The 13,671-nt window shown below is 41.8% G+C and overlaps 1 protein-coding gene across 3 annotated transcripts in view; it reads right to left on the bottom strand.

Moving 5' to 3' along the window:
* LOC134099652 (ZP domain-containing protein-like) overlaps window positions 1-13,671 on the bottom strand; it is a 126,109-nt gene that overhangs the window by 10,121 nt on the left and 102,317 nt on the right. For all 3 annotated transcript variants that reach the window (XM_062552600.1, XM_062552599.1, XM_062552601.1), the window contains 5 exons: window positions 13,206-13,283; window positions 8,820-8,989; window positions 3,997-4,391; window positions 3,064-3,160; window positions 2,474-2,657 (listed from right to left, as the gene is read on the bottom strand). In XM_062552600.1, the coding sequence (XP_062408584.1) occupies window positions 2,474-2,657; window positions 3,064-3,160; window positions 3,997-4,391; window positions 8,820-8,989; window positions 13,206-13,283 (924 nt within the window). The remainder of the gene's footprint in view (window positions 1-2,473; window positions 2,658-3,063; window positions 3,161-3,996; window positions 4,392-8,819; window positions 8,990-13,205; window positions 13,284-13,671) is intronic.

Below are 13,671 nucleotides of genomic sequence, written 5' to 3'. Positions count from 1 at the left end.
GCAGTGGCGGTATTTAACTTTTTTTTCAAACAACGTGCCATTCCGACATGAGGTCATTAATAGGCTAATGTCATAACTATATCCAATTGTGTAAAATAATAAAGATTCACATTTAAAATGTAATTGTGAAGACTTCTTGTGTCTGTTGCATGCGCGACTCGGGGAAGTGAAAGCAGTTCTATAGACATGGCAAGTTTTTTTCTCTGTCTCATTATTCGCGGACTAGGTGGAGCTAAATTAAGTTATTATTTTGCTGTCACTTCGTCTGTTTTATGGCCTAGAAGGTTGTATTTGGTATCTGTGGATAGCTCTAGCTCTCCTCTTTTATCTGACATGCAAGCCATATCTTTTTGACCACGGTTTCACGGGTAAATCAAACAAAAGCGGTAGCCGAAGCTATATGACATTCTTATTTGTTTGTCACTTCGTCTGTTTTTATAACACAAAAGGATCGATGTGTTTGGTATCAATGGAAAGCTCTGTTTCTCCTCTTTCATTTGATATGCGTGTTATGTCTGCGCAATACCTGGTCCCGGAGTAATTCAAGCGAGAGCAGTGGCTGCGTGGGTGAACGCAGAGCAATATAGATATGATACTTTGATTTAAATTCATGATTTTATTTTTATTTTCATACTTGATCGTACAGACACGTGTCTAGTCTCGTTGGAAAGCCCCGGTTTTGCTCTTTCATGCAATATAGGTCTCATCTCGCTGTGACTGATAATCGCGGAGCAATGTAACAGAGAAGAATGGGTGTGTTTTTTGACACACTTTGCGTCCGTCGGGCTGGGTCCGTTAAATTGACTTGGAAAAAAATAGGATTTGTAAACTGTCGGAATGGGGGTAGGCTACTAAAATGTGTCGGATTGGCAGCATGTCGAAATAGAGGCATGTCTAAATGGAAGCATATCGTAGTGGTGGCATGTAATGTAGCTTATATACAGTGAGGAGAAAATGTATTTGATACCATGCTAAAGTTGCCTAAAAAGAGGAATATAAAATCGTCATTTGACAATTGATCTTAATGTCTTAATTCAAAAATTGAGTAAAAATAAAACCGCTAAGTACGCCAATTTTCTTTGTGATGGAAGAATGTTTCGTAAATAAATAAATGTTCTTCCTAAATGCTAGGGGGAAGTAAGTATTTGACCCCCAATGTAACCCTATGGGAATTCAACACATAGGGTTAACATAGGGGCGGGCAGATTTTTATTTTTTAAGGCCAGCTATTTTATGGATTCAGGATATTATGCATCCTGATAAAGTTCCCTTGGCCGTTGGAATTAAGATAGCCCCACATCATTACATACCTTTCACCATAGCTAGAGATTGGCATGGTGCTTTTTCCAGTAGGCCTATTAGCCTGTTTGATGCTCATTGAGCTCAATGCAAATCAAACAGGCTAATAGGCCTACTGGAAAAAGCACCATGCCAATCTCTAGCTATGGTGAAGGGTATGTGATGATGTGGGGCTATTTTAATTTCAAAGGCCAAGGGAAATTTATCGGGATGCATAATATCCTAGATCCATGAAATAGCTGGCCTTTAAAAATAAAAATCTGCCTGCCCCTATGTTAACCCTATGTGTTAAATTCCCATAGGGTTACATAGGGGGTCAAATACTTCCTTCCCCTAGCATTTAAGGAAAACATTTATCTATTTACGATACATTCTTCAATCACAAAGAAAATTGGTGTCCTTGGCGGTTTGATTTGTACTAATTTTTTGAGTTAAGGCATTAAGATCAATTGTCAAATGATGATTTTATATTCCTGTTTTAGCAGGGTATCAAATACATGTGCTCCTCACTGTATATTTTTTTCATTTGATCGGTTCAACCGCCACCCGCCCGAATCTAATTAAAATATTATTTTTTGTAAGGTCATCCGCCCGATCCGTGGTTTAACCGCGGAGTCCGCGGCTGTAACCGCTATCCGCGCATCTCTACAAGACAGCCATACAAAGCACAGAAAAGGGGAGCACTGAGCCACTGTGTACAAGTGCACCGCCATTGCCACCGTTTTGTCAATTTGCTTATAAAACACTTGGTGCTGGCTTTCTTAACTTGGTCACAAAAGTGATATAGGCAAACTTTTAAAGTCTTTTTTTGGTTCAATGTCATAATGACAAGAACAACCCCCTCAAACAATCCAAAGTGAGTGGAAAACATATGACTGTTTTTCCCTTTGTTGAGCGTGGTTTTCTGTGTATGACGTGCTGCACACTGTCTCTATGGAAGTGTGCTGCATTCAAGCATGTACAGCAATAAAGTAAAAGAAACAAAACCATATGATACCATATTAACTGTCCCCGTGTATTAACCGCATAGCTGAAGAAATTTTGCAAAATCAATGTATAAGTTGCAGCTAATAGTCGGGAAATTACGGTAGCTGCATTCAAGGCAACCTGAATCCTACAGAATTCCACATACTGTAGCTCCTTAAATACACTTTGCTATGGAGTGATTCAGTACCTTTGCTGGCGGTTGCCACGTTTCGTCTGAGGCGCAGGGGACCCTGGGACACGGAGTGCTTGGTGGTCTGCATGGGCACCTCCCTCTTCTTGACTCTGTGCCCTGAGCTGCGGGTGCAACCCTGAGAGCACCTGCTCTCAGGCACCCCAGCCTTACACAGGATGACCGAGCAGGTGATGAACACCTGTACACGATCATAGAGGCACCTTATAGAAGACTTATGTACACAAACATGGAGGCACTATATAGACCCTCCGTTTTAGCTTTTTCCAATAATTGTCCCACAGGAACTTTCTGCCAGAGTATGCTGATTCTGGAAAAAACATTATACTATGAAAGACATTCACTTTTCAGGCACTTCAGTCTGCAAATTCACAATACCGATTTATGAACATCCTCCTAAAACCTTTTGTAGAGCTATTTAGAAACAAGTGGGGATCTAGCTCGTGAGCTACATGTTGGAGACCCCTGTTCAAATTCATACCATCGCTGCACTTAAACCAGTCCAGCTAACCTTAGGAACCTGGGGCTGAAAACAGCCTTTGTGATAAGTCTTCTAATATAAACAGTGATATGCATCTTATCTTTACCTGGTCATGCAGTCCTATGAACTTGAAGGCCTTCATTGACAGCTGAACTTTAGATTGGTTGTTGGAGTACATCTGCACAGTTTCATCTACCTTGCATCTGAAAAAGGAGATATAATTACAGTATAAGAGAGATGGGCAAAAGTACATAAAAATGTATTTTAAGGTAAAATATAGATGCAAGTGGCGATGACAGGCCACGACCTGTCACATTTTGGAATCAAACAATGCACTCACATGTGGTGCATGCATCAAATGTAGGTATCTGATGTGTGTGCTATTTCTTTTTGCAAGTTTTATAGATTGGAAACACTTACTCACTACATGTTTTACACCGACACTAGGGTGTTTTCACACTTGGTCCCTTTCAGCCATCTAAACGAACTCAGATCGATGACTCAGCATTTTTTGCGCATATGTGAACACTCCAACCGTACCCAGACCCCTTTTAAACAAACCAAACTGAGACCACCTCAGGAGGTGGTCTCAGTACGGTTCGCTTTAAAGTCAGCGGTACAGTTCGCCTAATCCAGGCATTGTGAACAGAAAGCGCACTGGGTTCCCTTCGCCTTTTTGCACTGTGGTTTAACCTTCTCCGTTTGCCGTAGCTTGGTCACGTGACAGACATTTTGCTTCAAGTGAAAATTACCCAGGATTCAGTGCAGTAGGGGTCTGAAAGCTCTAGAGGACCTGGTGTGAACAGAAAGAGGACTGAGGCCCCAACAAAGCTTAACTGGACCAGGAAGAGAACCCAGTCCTCTTTCTCATAAACTCACAGTGTGAACACAAAAAGAACTGAGTTCTTTTTCTGTTGGTCCACTTTTCGGTCCACTTAAAGAGGACTGAGTTTGGTTCTTTTAAAGGGGACCAGGTGTAAAAAAACACCCTAAGTGGCGCTACATCACAAATATGTTGGGTACCCAAAGCTGATCTTACCCATCTTGAATGATGCTATAGGAAAGACGTTCGCCTGGCTTGTCGCTAGGAGCAGCTCTGCAAGATTCAGCAAACAACTCCGTGTTTGGGATGGAGGAGATAGACTCGATCTGCAGGTACATCATGTGTCCCAGGTCGAATTCCAGTGGGTAGGTGGTCTTCTCCTGGGTGAACTGATCTGACTCAAAAAACTCAAACTGGAGGGTAAATGCCCCGAAACCATTCTCTGTAAAGTTAACGGGGGGCCTGTGACCCTCAAACTCAATTTTCACTTCACTTTCTTTGGGGTACTTGCAGAAGAACTCAATCTCCACATCGGGTCTCCTGACAATGATGTCGCTGAGGTCATCGAATGATACCACCTTATTCTTGAAGATGAGATTTTCTCCATCGTCCTTCATGAGAAACCAACAAACAGACAGAGATGGTGATGTTGGAGAAGCCAACGCATGGTCTTGCAGCGACACCGCAAGTAACTTAAGTTGTCATTTGGTCACAGCAACGTTCTAGCCACGTTCTTGCAGCAACGTTATACAAAGGATCTTGTCATTTGGTACTGTGAGTAACATTGCAGTGATGTCGTAAGCTGGTTAACACTAGAAGCGCCGCGCCGTTCTGACCCACTTATACCTAGAAGCGCCGCGCCCCGGTCATTTGACCGCTTTGACGACCTACTAGAAGCGCCGTGCTGGTGTGAACTACTTAAAGCGCGGTGAGGCGGTCAAAAGACCGCTGAGTCCTTAGACTGGGAGGCTGTTACTTATACAAAATGATTGCTAGATGGCGCTTCGTGCACGAATCAAATCGTTTGGTCATAAATTCAGTTTGCACTAAGCCATGTATCATTCGTGTCAGACCGTGTTGTTGATAGTCTGTGGTTGTTTCATTATGACATACAGCACGTTCGAATTATCTGTTCATTTATTTGTGTTGATTTGTGGTGTTTGAGGTAAAAACTCTGGAAGAGTTCTTGAACAAACCTTAAGCAAACTTGACTTTCAACTAAAATGCTCTAAAAGTGAATGGGTGGCTAGTTCCAATTCACTCCCCAAATTCATTTCAATTTATTTAATAGGTAGCCTATATGTTTGCGCCGCCGAAAATGATCAAACCTGGAACAAAGAGCCTAACAGTCTGGTTTCAATTACACAGTAGCCAGGATTTCAGGCCGCATTTTACAGGCTACCTTGGCTACTTTCTAAAACAATTTTTATTCATTTAGGGAGAAGCATCTTATAGGGTCTAGCTACATCGGAGGGAGGGAGATAGAGAGCTATGCTGAGCAGAAAGATATTCTCCGTTTTGTGAATGTGTATGATATGTTTGCGATGTCTGCTGAAAAAAAGCTATAGGCCTATAGTTTCTACAATTTTAAGCTAACGTCTATGTGAATTCAAGATTCAGCATTGAGACACACATTTTAACAGTTTAGTAGAGGAGAACTGTAGCCCACTGGTTACAGCTTCGGCTTCATATCTAAAGGATTGCTGGTTCGATCCCCGACCTGTTCATGGCAGAAGTTCTTTTGAGCAAGGCATCAATAAAGTATATTCTATTCTATTTTTTCTATTCACACAACTACACGCACGCTGGCAAATTCGAACATTCTGAAACGCGCATATGCGATGAAACATGATTGCGCATTCTTCCACGAGTTGCCTAAACAGCCAGCCTATGCAGGGGACAGAGAGAGGCGGTGGGGGTGGGGAGGCAGTTAATTGTCAAAAATCTCCAAGATACCGGATCTCCTTATTTGGGCAAAGATGGTGGTTTTTTTGTAGGCGAACTTCAGAGGTCTATTAGAAACCTTTAATCAACTAGTTTCCAAAATATATGTTTTAAAAGAGAATGGTTGCAACAAACATACAAACATGCAGGAACACACACACACACATAAATACACACACACAAACACATATCTACACACACACACACACGCACCAGCACATACACACATGTACATAAAACATTACACAAACACATGTACAAACACGCCCACACGCATGCACACATACACCCTTACACACACACACCTACACACACACCTCAAACACACACACACACACAGATGCACAGTGCACACACAAACACACACACACACACAGATGCACAGTGCACACACAAACACACACACACACACACACACACACATCTTTGAGTACGTTTTGTGAGACGCAGCACTGTGTGAGACCACCGGAGCTGAGAAGTGAGTGAGTGTGTGTGTGTGGGTGCGTTTCTGTGTGCCCATCTGTATGTTTGCATGTGTATATGTGTGTATGTGCATGTTCTGTGTGTATTCTGTGTGTGCTCTCTTTCTTTCTCTCTCTCTCTCTCTGTGTCTGTGTGTGTTCTGTGTTATCTGTGTGTATTCTGTGTGTGTGTTCTCTCTCTCTCTCTCTCTCCCTGTGGGTGTATCTGTGTGTGTTCCTGTGTGTGTGTGTGTGTGTGTGTGCCTGTGTGTGTGTGTTTGTGTGAGTGTGTGTGCGCGCGCATGTGTGTATGTGTGTGTGAGTGTGTGCCTGCGTATGTGTGTGTGTGTGTATTATCTGATATTGGAGTGACAGTGACGGCAGAGAACACAGTGAACATATACACAGAGACACGTAAAACACACAAGCAGACACACACTCATAGACAGAGAAGCACTCATACACAAAAGCAAGCGCACACAACCAAAGTTCTCAGAATCTCTTTTTAAATGTCAGGACCCCCAGAAGTCTACCAATGCAGTGTGGAGTTACTTGGAACCTTTTTAATGGTGTAAAAATAATGATTTAGCTGCATAGGCTACACTTTGCCCCCATAGCTAGCTGCAAGCCTAATGCAAACTCGGCTAAAAATGGCATAATTTGGAATGCTAGGGGAAGAGCGAAGGTGCCTATTGGACACATGTAAGTATTCGGCAACATCTTTCAGTACAGCTAAGGTCAATTTCACACTGAACTTCTCCTTTAACACTAGAAGCGCCAAGCGCCGGTCATTTGACCGCTGACGCGTATTACTAGAAGCGCCGTGTAGGTTTGACCTAGATATACCTAGAACTGCCGGGCTGCGGTCATTTGACCGCAGTGATTACAAAAAAAAAAAAATCTTTTCACTCGATTAAATTCCAGGACCCTACGTTCACGACTTTTCCTAAATACACGTGTTTTGTCACCCAGAATTTTTACATGATCAAAAGCACACCGGTACAAGCTAGTTTAGAGCTATTTTGCGCTCACTTATGTGACAACACTAGTTGTCTCGCGTTCGGCCATGTTTGTACAGGCTGCTATTCTCTTTTCTCACAGCAGATGTCGCAAGGATTTCCTGTCAGTCGGGCATGAGAATAATATTTTACCATAAAACATATTGTTTATATATGTGCATTGTGCAATATGTATTATATATGTGCTTTATTTTAATAACTATTTTTCATCTACATGGCATAGCCTAGTCTATGGAGGCGATATACAGTGGTAAAATGCGAGTTTGTTTTGAAAACGTTGCGACAGGCCTACATGTGTAAAAAATATTTTCGTCGTAGCCTATTTATGTACGTAGGGCGCGTATGCCTCTTACATTCATAGTTGTATATCTTATCTTCTATTTGTAGGCTATCTTTTAAAGCTCAGACTAATGTATAAGCATTTTCTTACATATTTGCTGGACTGACTGAGTTAAATACAGGAATTTTCAGCCTTTTTTTAGGACACGTCTACCCACATTTGAAGAGCCATATCTCAGAAACTAAACAACATACCAAGCTAAAATTTTGGTTTTCTTCTAATGAGACATGGAGGAACATTTGGACCAAAAATCAGGAAAAACTGAGGACCATGGTGTCGGACCTGTTCCAACTGATTGCCCTTACGTGAATGGCGGAATTTTCGCTGGGTGAAATGCACGCAGTTACGCGCTCTTTTTTTTACTTTTTGACCCTTACGCGCATGGGAGAATTCCCCCCATATTGAACAAAAGGGTTCTACATTTTATACAATTATGAACAGAGCCATTTTGAGTATTTCTAATCTTTTCTAGCTTCATATTTAGCATGATGTCTCTAATCCATTAACTATTTGTTGGAGGAATTGAATCCTTCCATTTTAAAAGAATGGCGCGGTCGATGTTGCCCCAGAATTTCCAGACAACACTCCCAGTTCAGCCAAGTGCTTTGGTGCTTATGAAAGACTTGAGATGAAAACACTGGAATCAAGAAAGATGGCGCGGGCCATGAAATCATCTTGTCAAAACCAACGGCCGTGAGGAGCACAGAAGCCCTTGAGTTTCCTGTTACACCGCAGACTCGGCAAGCCAAACATTACATAAACTGAGCACTTAAACATCCAGATGAGACGTTCATATTATTCACTCAATGCTTCAGATTAGCTAGAACAACACTACGAGTTTTTTATTTTCTGTTTTTGTTTTATTTCAGCTGTGTTAAATTAATTCCTTAACAGAAGTGCTGCCGAAGACTAGTTAAGGTTTTATTTTGGTTTTCTATAACAACAATGCTGACAATCGCCATAGTGATTTTGTACTTCAGAAATGCATCATCTCGCCTACATGTAGACGAAGAAATCTGTGGAACAAACAGTATGTGCCAGCTCGAGTTCCGCGCTGGAGCAGCGCTCAGGGGAAACAACGACACCTACCTACCGTGTATGCCAAAGGTTCAGTTGGGCGCTGTCTTAAGCGGTGTGCCATGCTGGCCTCTGAGCTCGTAGTTGTAACACCATTGTTAACTAATAAATGTCTTACCATGTTTTCAGTCTTTAAACCTGCCTCTGTCTGCTTGCAATGAAATTTTCTTACAACATAAGCAATTACACATTTCTCACCTCTATTAAGGTCCCACAAGCGTTGAGCGACATGTTGGCTAAAATGTGCGTGCCATTTGAGTAGAGTGTACAGTTTGGGTCGCTGAGCTGCAGGTGGTCTTCATGGAGCCCGATGGCAGCAGATCTCTCCAGCTCGATGGCCATTAATGTTTCCATACAGATCACGTGAACTGCAGACACAAAGACCACAAATTAGACTACATCTCCTAAACCCTTTGATCCATGCATCTCAAGCACCCCTAAATCTCCTCATTGTGATTTTGAGAAATTGTTGACTTTAAGTACTCTAACCTTATTGCTTTTGCAAATTTTAGCGATGGAATAGGGACAATGATAGGCTATTAGACTTATGTAAATGTACTGTATGTAGACTTTAGGCTACAACTGAGCCCATCTGCGATTTCCTGAATGAGTAGTAGGCTATGCCTCTGATTTGTGGGCGCCTCAAGTTGCTTCATTCTACTGCATGCAGATAACTTTGGTTATACCACTGCTTGGTCAGATTTCCTATTGTGATGCGCTGTTTGGAACGTGCATTATTTTTCTATATACCGCACGGCTATGAAGTAGTTCCCTACTTTTGGGCTTATTACACTTGAATATTAATTCGCCAATGTCAATGTAACGGTAAAAACAACAACGTTGTATCTAAGACAGCGCCAATATAAACGGAAATGATAGTAGCAGTGGTATAAGCGGGATAATCAACTCCGCGCCCTGTGCGTTTATAGGAAAATAATGCACTTATCGAAGTGTAAAGTCCCCTCCGCCTGCGGCGTCGGGTCCTTATTACCACTTCGAACGTGCATTATTTTCCTATAAACGCACTAGGGATGGCGAAAACTACAAATTTTCTTGACCGACCACCGAGCCCCATTAGCCGGTTGAAACCGGTTAGCCGATTCGTTTAAAATATGCTACGCTATTTGAAATAATAGCCACGCAATTTCGCAACTCTGTCACATCCCTCTGTCCCCCGCTCACACACAGCCCCGGCGCCGTCCTTTCACTCACGTCACTTTTTTAAAAGTCCCCTACAGCGCGAATCATGAGTCCCGCAAACCAAGGAGCTTGCAAGTAAGTGGAGGACAGATAGTTTCGAAATGGTTTGGGTACAAGGTGATCGCGTTGCAAATAAAGGCGTTTGTCTAGCGTTAGAAGCTAATTTGAAAAAGAAATTGCCGCGGCTCACTTAAGAAAATGACAGCTCCGAAGAGACGGCGCTTAGTTAGAGGAAGTGCTAACAATAATAAAGAATGATCATCATCATTACCTAATTTGTTACCATTGATGACCCTTCCTGAAGTGTATATGTAATGTATTTCCAAATCTAAGCCCATCTTATGCGGAAAGTTGCCAGATTGCAACACGAACCAATGGATAAACAGGCACCTCCAGATTGCAAAAGACGCGTCAGCCAAGGCAGAGCGCTCAAACCTTGTGCCAAATGCTTTTATTGGTTTATTAAGTAGCCTATAGCCTACAAGCAGGCGAGTTATGAACATTTTAGTGTGAGGTATGTTAACTTCACACAAACAAGATCTTGGAATGAGATGGCTAGCTGTAGTAGCACTTAGTCCACTGTCTATAATAGCCTAATTTAGAGATCGTTTTCTTTTTCCTTTTTAACCGACTAGCGAAAACTTTGATCGGTTGACGTGGATACGGTCAACCATCGGTCAAACAGTCACCGGTTAACATCCCTAAAACGCACGGCGCGTCGTTGATTATCCCTTACTTATCAGAGTAGCTACTTTCGACCACTGAAATGGTATTGTTTGTTTCCATCTCCTACTCTTGCAACTTTTGTGTATGTAAATTAGTGTGTGCATTTATTTATTTCAGTTAGCCTATCAACTGGTTTCATTCTCATTGAGCTCAATGCAATTCAAACCAGCTAATAGGCTAACTGAAATAAAACCATGCCAATCTCTTGGTATCTGGTGAAGGGTATGTGTTGATGTGGGGTTATTTTAATTCCAAAGGCCAAGGGGACTTCATCAGGGTGCATAGTGTCCTGAATACATAAAATAACTGGCCTTTAAAAAATAAAACAAATAAAAATCTGCTAGCCTCTATGGGAATTTTAACACAAAGGGTTTCTAAAATGAATCATAGTCAGCATTAAATTAAAGTTCAAAAACTCTTTTGTTATTATTTTCACTGTTCAAATAATGGGCATAACAATATATAACAGGGATGAGCAACTGGCGGCCAGCCTCCTCAGTCAGTGCCGCCCGCAGATGATTATTTTTACTGTGATTTTTTTACCGCACCCGTAATTTTAATTATACTGTTCGCCGATAGATAGCGCTTCCTATGCAAACAATCTCGGGGCCTCGGACCTTTACCATTGCCGAGGAAAAGCAGTGCAAAAATGAAGGAAAACTCGATTAAGAAAACCGTAGGCTACCTTTGAGTCAAAATTGGAAGCAGAGTGTCTGTTCATAGAATGGTAAGGCAAACCCATGTGTAAAGTTTTGCTTAGAAACTATATCAGCCACTACAACACCTTGCGCAAAGTTAAATATCAGAAGTAGCCTTCACACACGGAGCTTCTAGGGCCGCTGTCGCAGCCGACCTCAAATCAAAAGTAGCCTAGGCTAGCCTACACCAACAACAGCGACTAATTGCCAGAACTACACAGGAATCCGTCTTTTGCTGTTTCGCTTGAGCTTGCCAAAGCAAAGAAGCTATGTCAGATGGCGAAATTGTTAAGGTGAGTAGTGGAGGTAAAACGGCATATTTGTCCCAACGCACGGTGACGCGCATAATTGTTGACATTCTGATAATGTCAAGGGGGAGCTGAGACAAATCATGCATGACTGCAAGTAGCCTACTGTAGTTCTTGGCGTTGGAGAGTACAGATGTGATGGATGTTACGTCACATCTGTACTATCATCATGGACGTTAGGACATGTCAATAAATTCTTAAAAATGGAGTGGGAGCATAAATGCATTGAATATGAGGCTAGTTGTTGCACTTAATGATGGGCCACTGTTTTTCAGTTTTGTGGCATCATTGAATGGTGATTTCTGTGAGCCCTTTGCACTGAAAATAATACTTATCACTGGCTGTAAAATACTTGTATTTGTTGTTAGGGAGTCTATGTTAAAAATGCATTTGAGCATGAAAATTAACATATTTCGTTCTTATTCAGAATTTTGCAGCTTCTCTCATATCAGATGTGCGGAAGTGCACGGCCACATTTGGCCCTCTGATGGTGATGCTAAAAAAATTGTGGCCCTCATAGTCATTAAAGTTGCCCATCCCTGATCTATAATATGACCCTCTATGCTGAGGAAATAAATTCAAAAGTGCTTCGGCAAGTTTTTTTCCCCACATACAAGGCATTTTAGGCCAGTTATAACCCAGTAAGCACAAGAATGTCTGCATACATCCCTGGAAAAGATCTGAACAGCTTAAATACATCGCGTTCCTTTTAGAACGTCTTATTTTGATCTTACAAACAGCGGCGGCATCTCACTGAGAATATGTGTCGTAGTTCTAGATCTATATCATATTTAATACCTTTATAGGATCTTTGTAAGACGTTAGGGAGATGGATGTCCTATTATGACGTATTGATGAGCATCTGTGATACGGCTGCTAAACGCTGTTTGAAGATCTTAACAAGACGTATCAGATACGTCTGCCAGATGAGCAAACGCTCTATAGAATATATCTTACAGCTGTCCAGCAGACCTTTCGAACACATCTTCAAGACGCCTTGCAGACATTCTTGTGCTTACAGGGAACCTTCAGTAGGGGACACAATAAACACTCCCCTCAATGTCAACACTATTTCTTTGCATTGATGTGTGACGAACTCCGGTGATATACAGTACAAATTCCTTGCTGCAGACATTGCAGAAAATGTTATTTCAATCAACACCCTATTTGATCAACACCATCAGGCTGTCTTTTTTTTTTTTAAGTAGATTTTCCAATCAATGATCTAAGCAGCACATTCTCTTCTCTCTCCTTCATTTTACAGTCTAATGGGTACTGACTAGAACATCTCCAGATCAAGGTCATATGGAATTGATTACCGAAGTATCCCCACGTCTTTATGTGGTCGGATAGAGAGTCCAGAATGCTATATAAAAATAGCGTTTTGTAGCGGCGAAAGGACATGCCCGGTTCACTTCCAGGCTAACGAGTTTTGGCTAAAAACGGTGAACTCGAACTTTCTCAAAATACATCCGAATGACATGATTTTAGTGTCAACTCAACGTATGTACTCCCAATAGTCCGAAAAATTGATCTAAAGTGCATTTCACTCCGGATTATCCCTAACTTGATATCCCCATTAAAAAAGATTTACATTAAAAGAATAACACTAAGGTGTTATTTAGTTTCCTTTAAAGTACAAGTTATCTTACCTTGGCTTGTTTGGGTTGTGAGTTCAGGTGTAGTTGTCGGCAAAGTAGTTGTTGTCGGCAAAGTAGTTGTAGTCATCGCTGTAGACAAATATACAGTTATGACTATATGAATGATTGGTCTAACAGCCCTATTTTGACAGTCTACAACATATGGTCTGAAACATTGATTATTGTTCCCATGCATCAGAAGACTTTGAAAAGATTATCTCAATCACCTGGTAAATAAAGGGAAAAGAAATTTGGCGGTTTTAACGGATCTGTGGTAATCTGCCCAGCAACTTTGGAGGATTTGGCGGGGCACATGAAAGCGGTCCTTCTGCCATTTGTGTTCAGCCCGCCTACAGGCGAACCCGTGAAGGTCACCTGTGCGGTCTTGCTGGTAGAACTGTTTGGTGTCGGCTTTCTCGCGGCTGTCTCTCTGAAATCCTCTGCTGTGCCGTTCGTTTGATTTCAGCGAACAAGTCAT

This window comes from Sardina pilchardus, chromosome 13 (genome assembly GCF_963854185.1).
Source record: "Sardina pilchardus chromosome 13, fSarPil1.1, whole genome shotgun sequence".
Taxonomy (NCBI): Eukaryota; Metazoa; Chordata; class Actinopteri; order Clupeiformes; family Clupeidae; genus Sardina; species Sardina pilchardus.
Note: the sequence above shows the minus strand (reverse complement) of the source record. Positions and strands in the feature narration are given on the sequence as shown.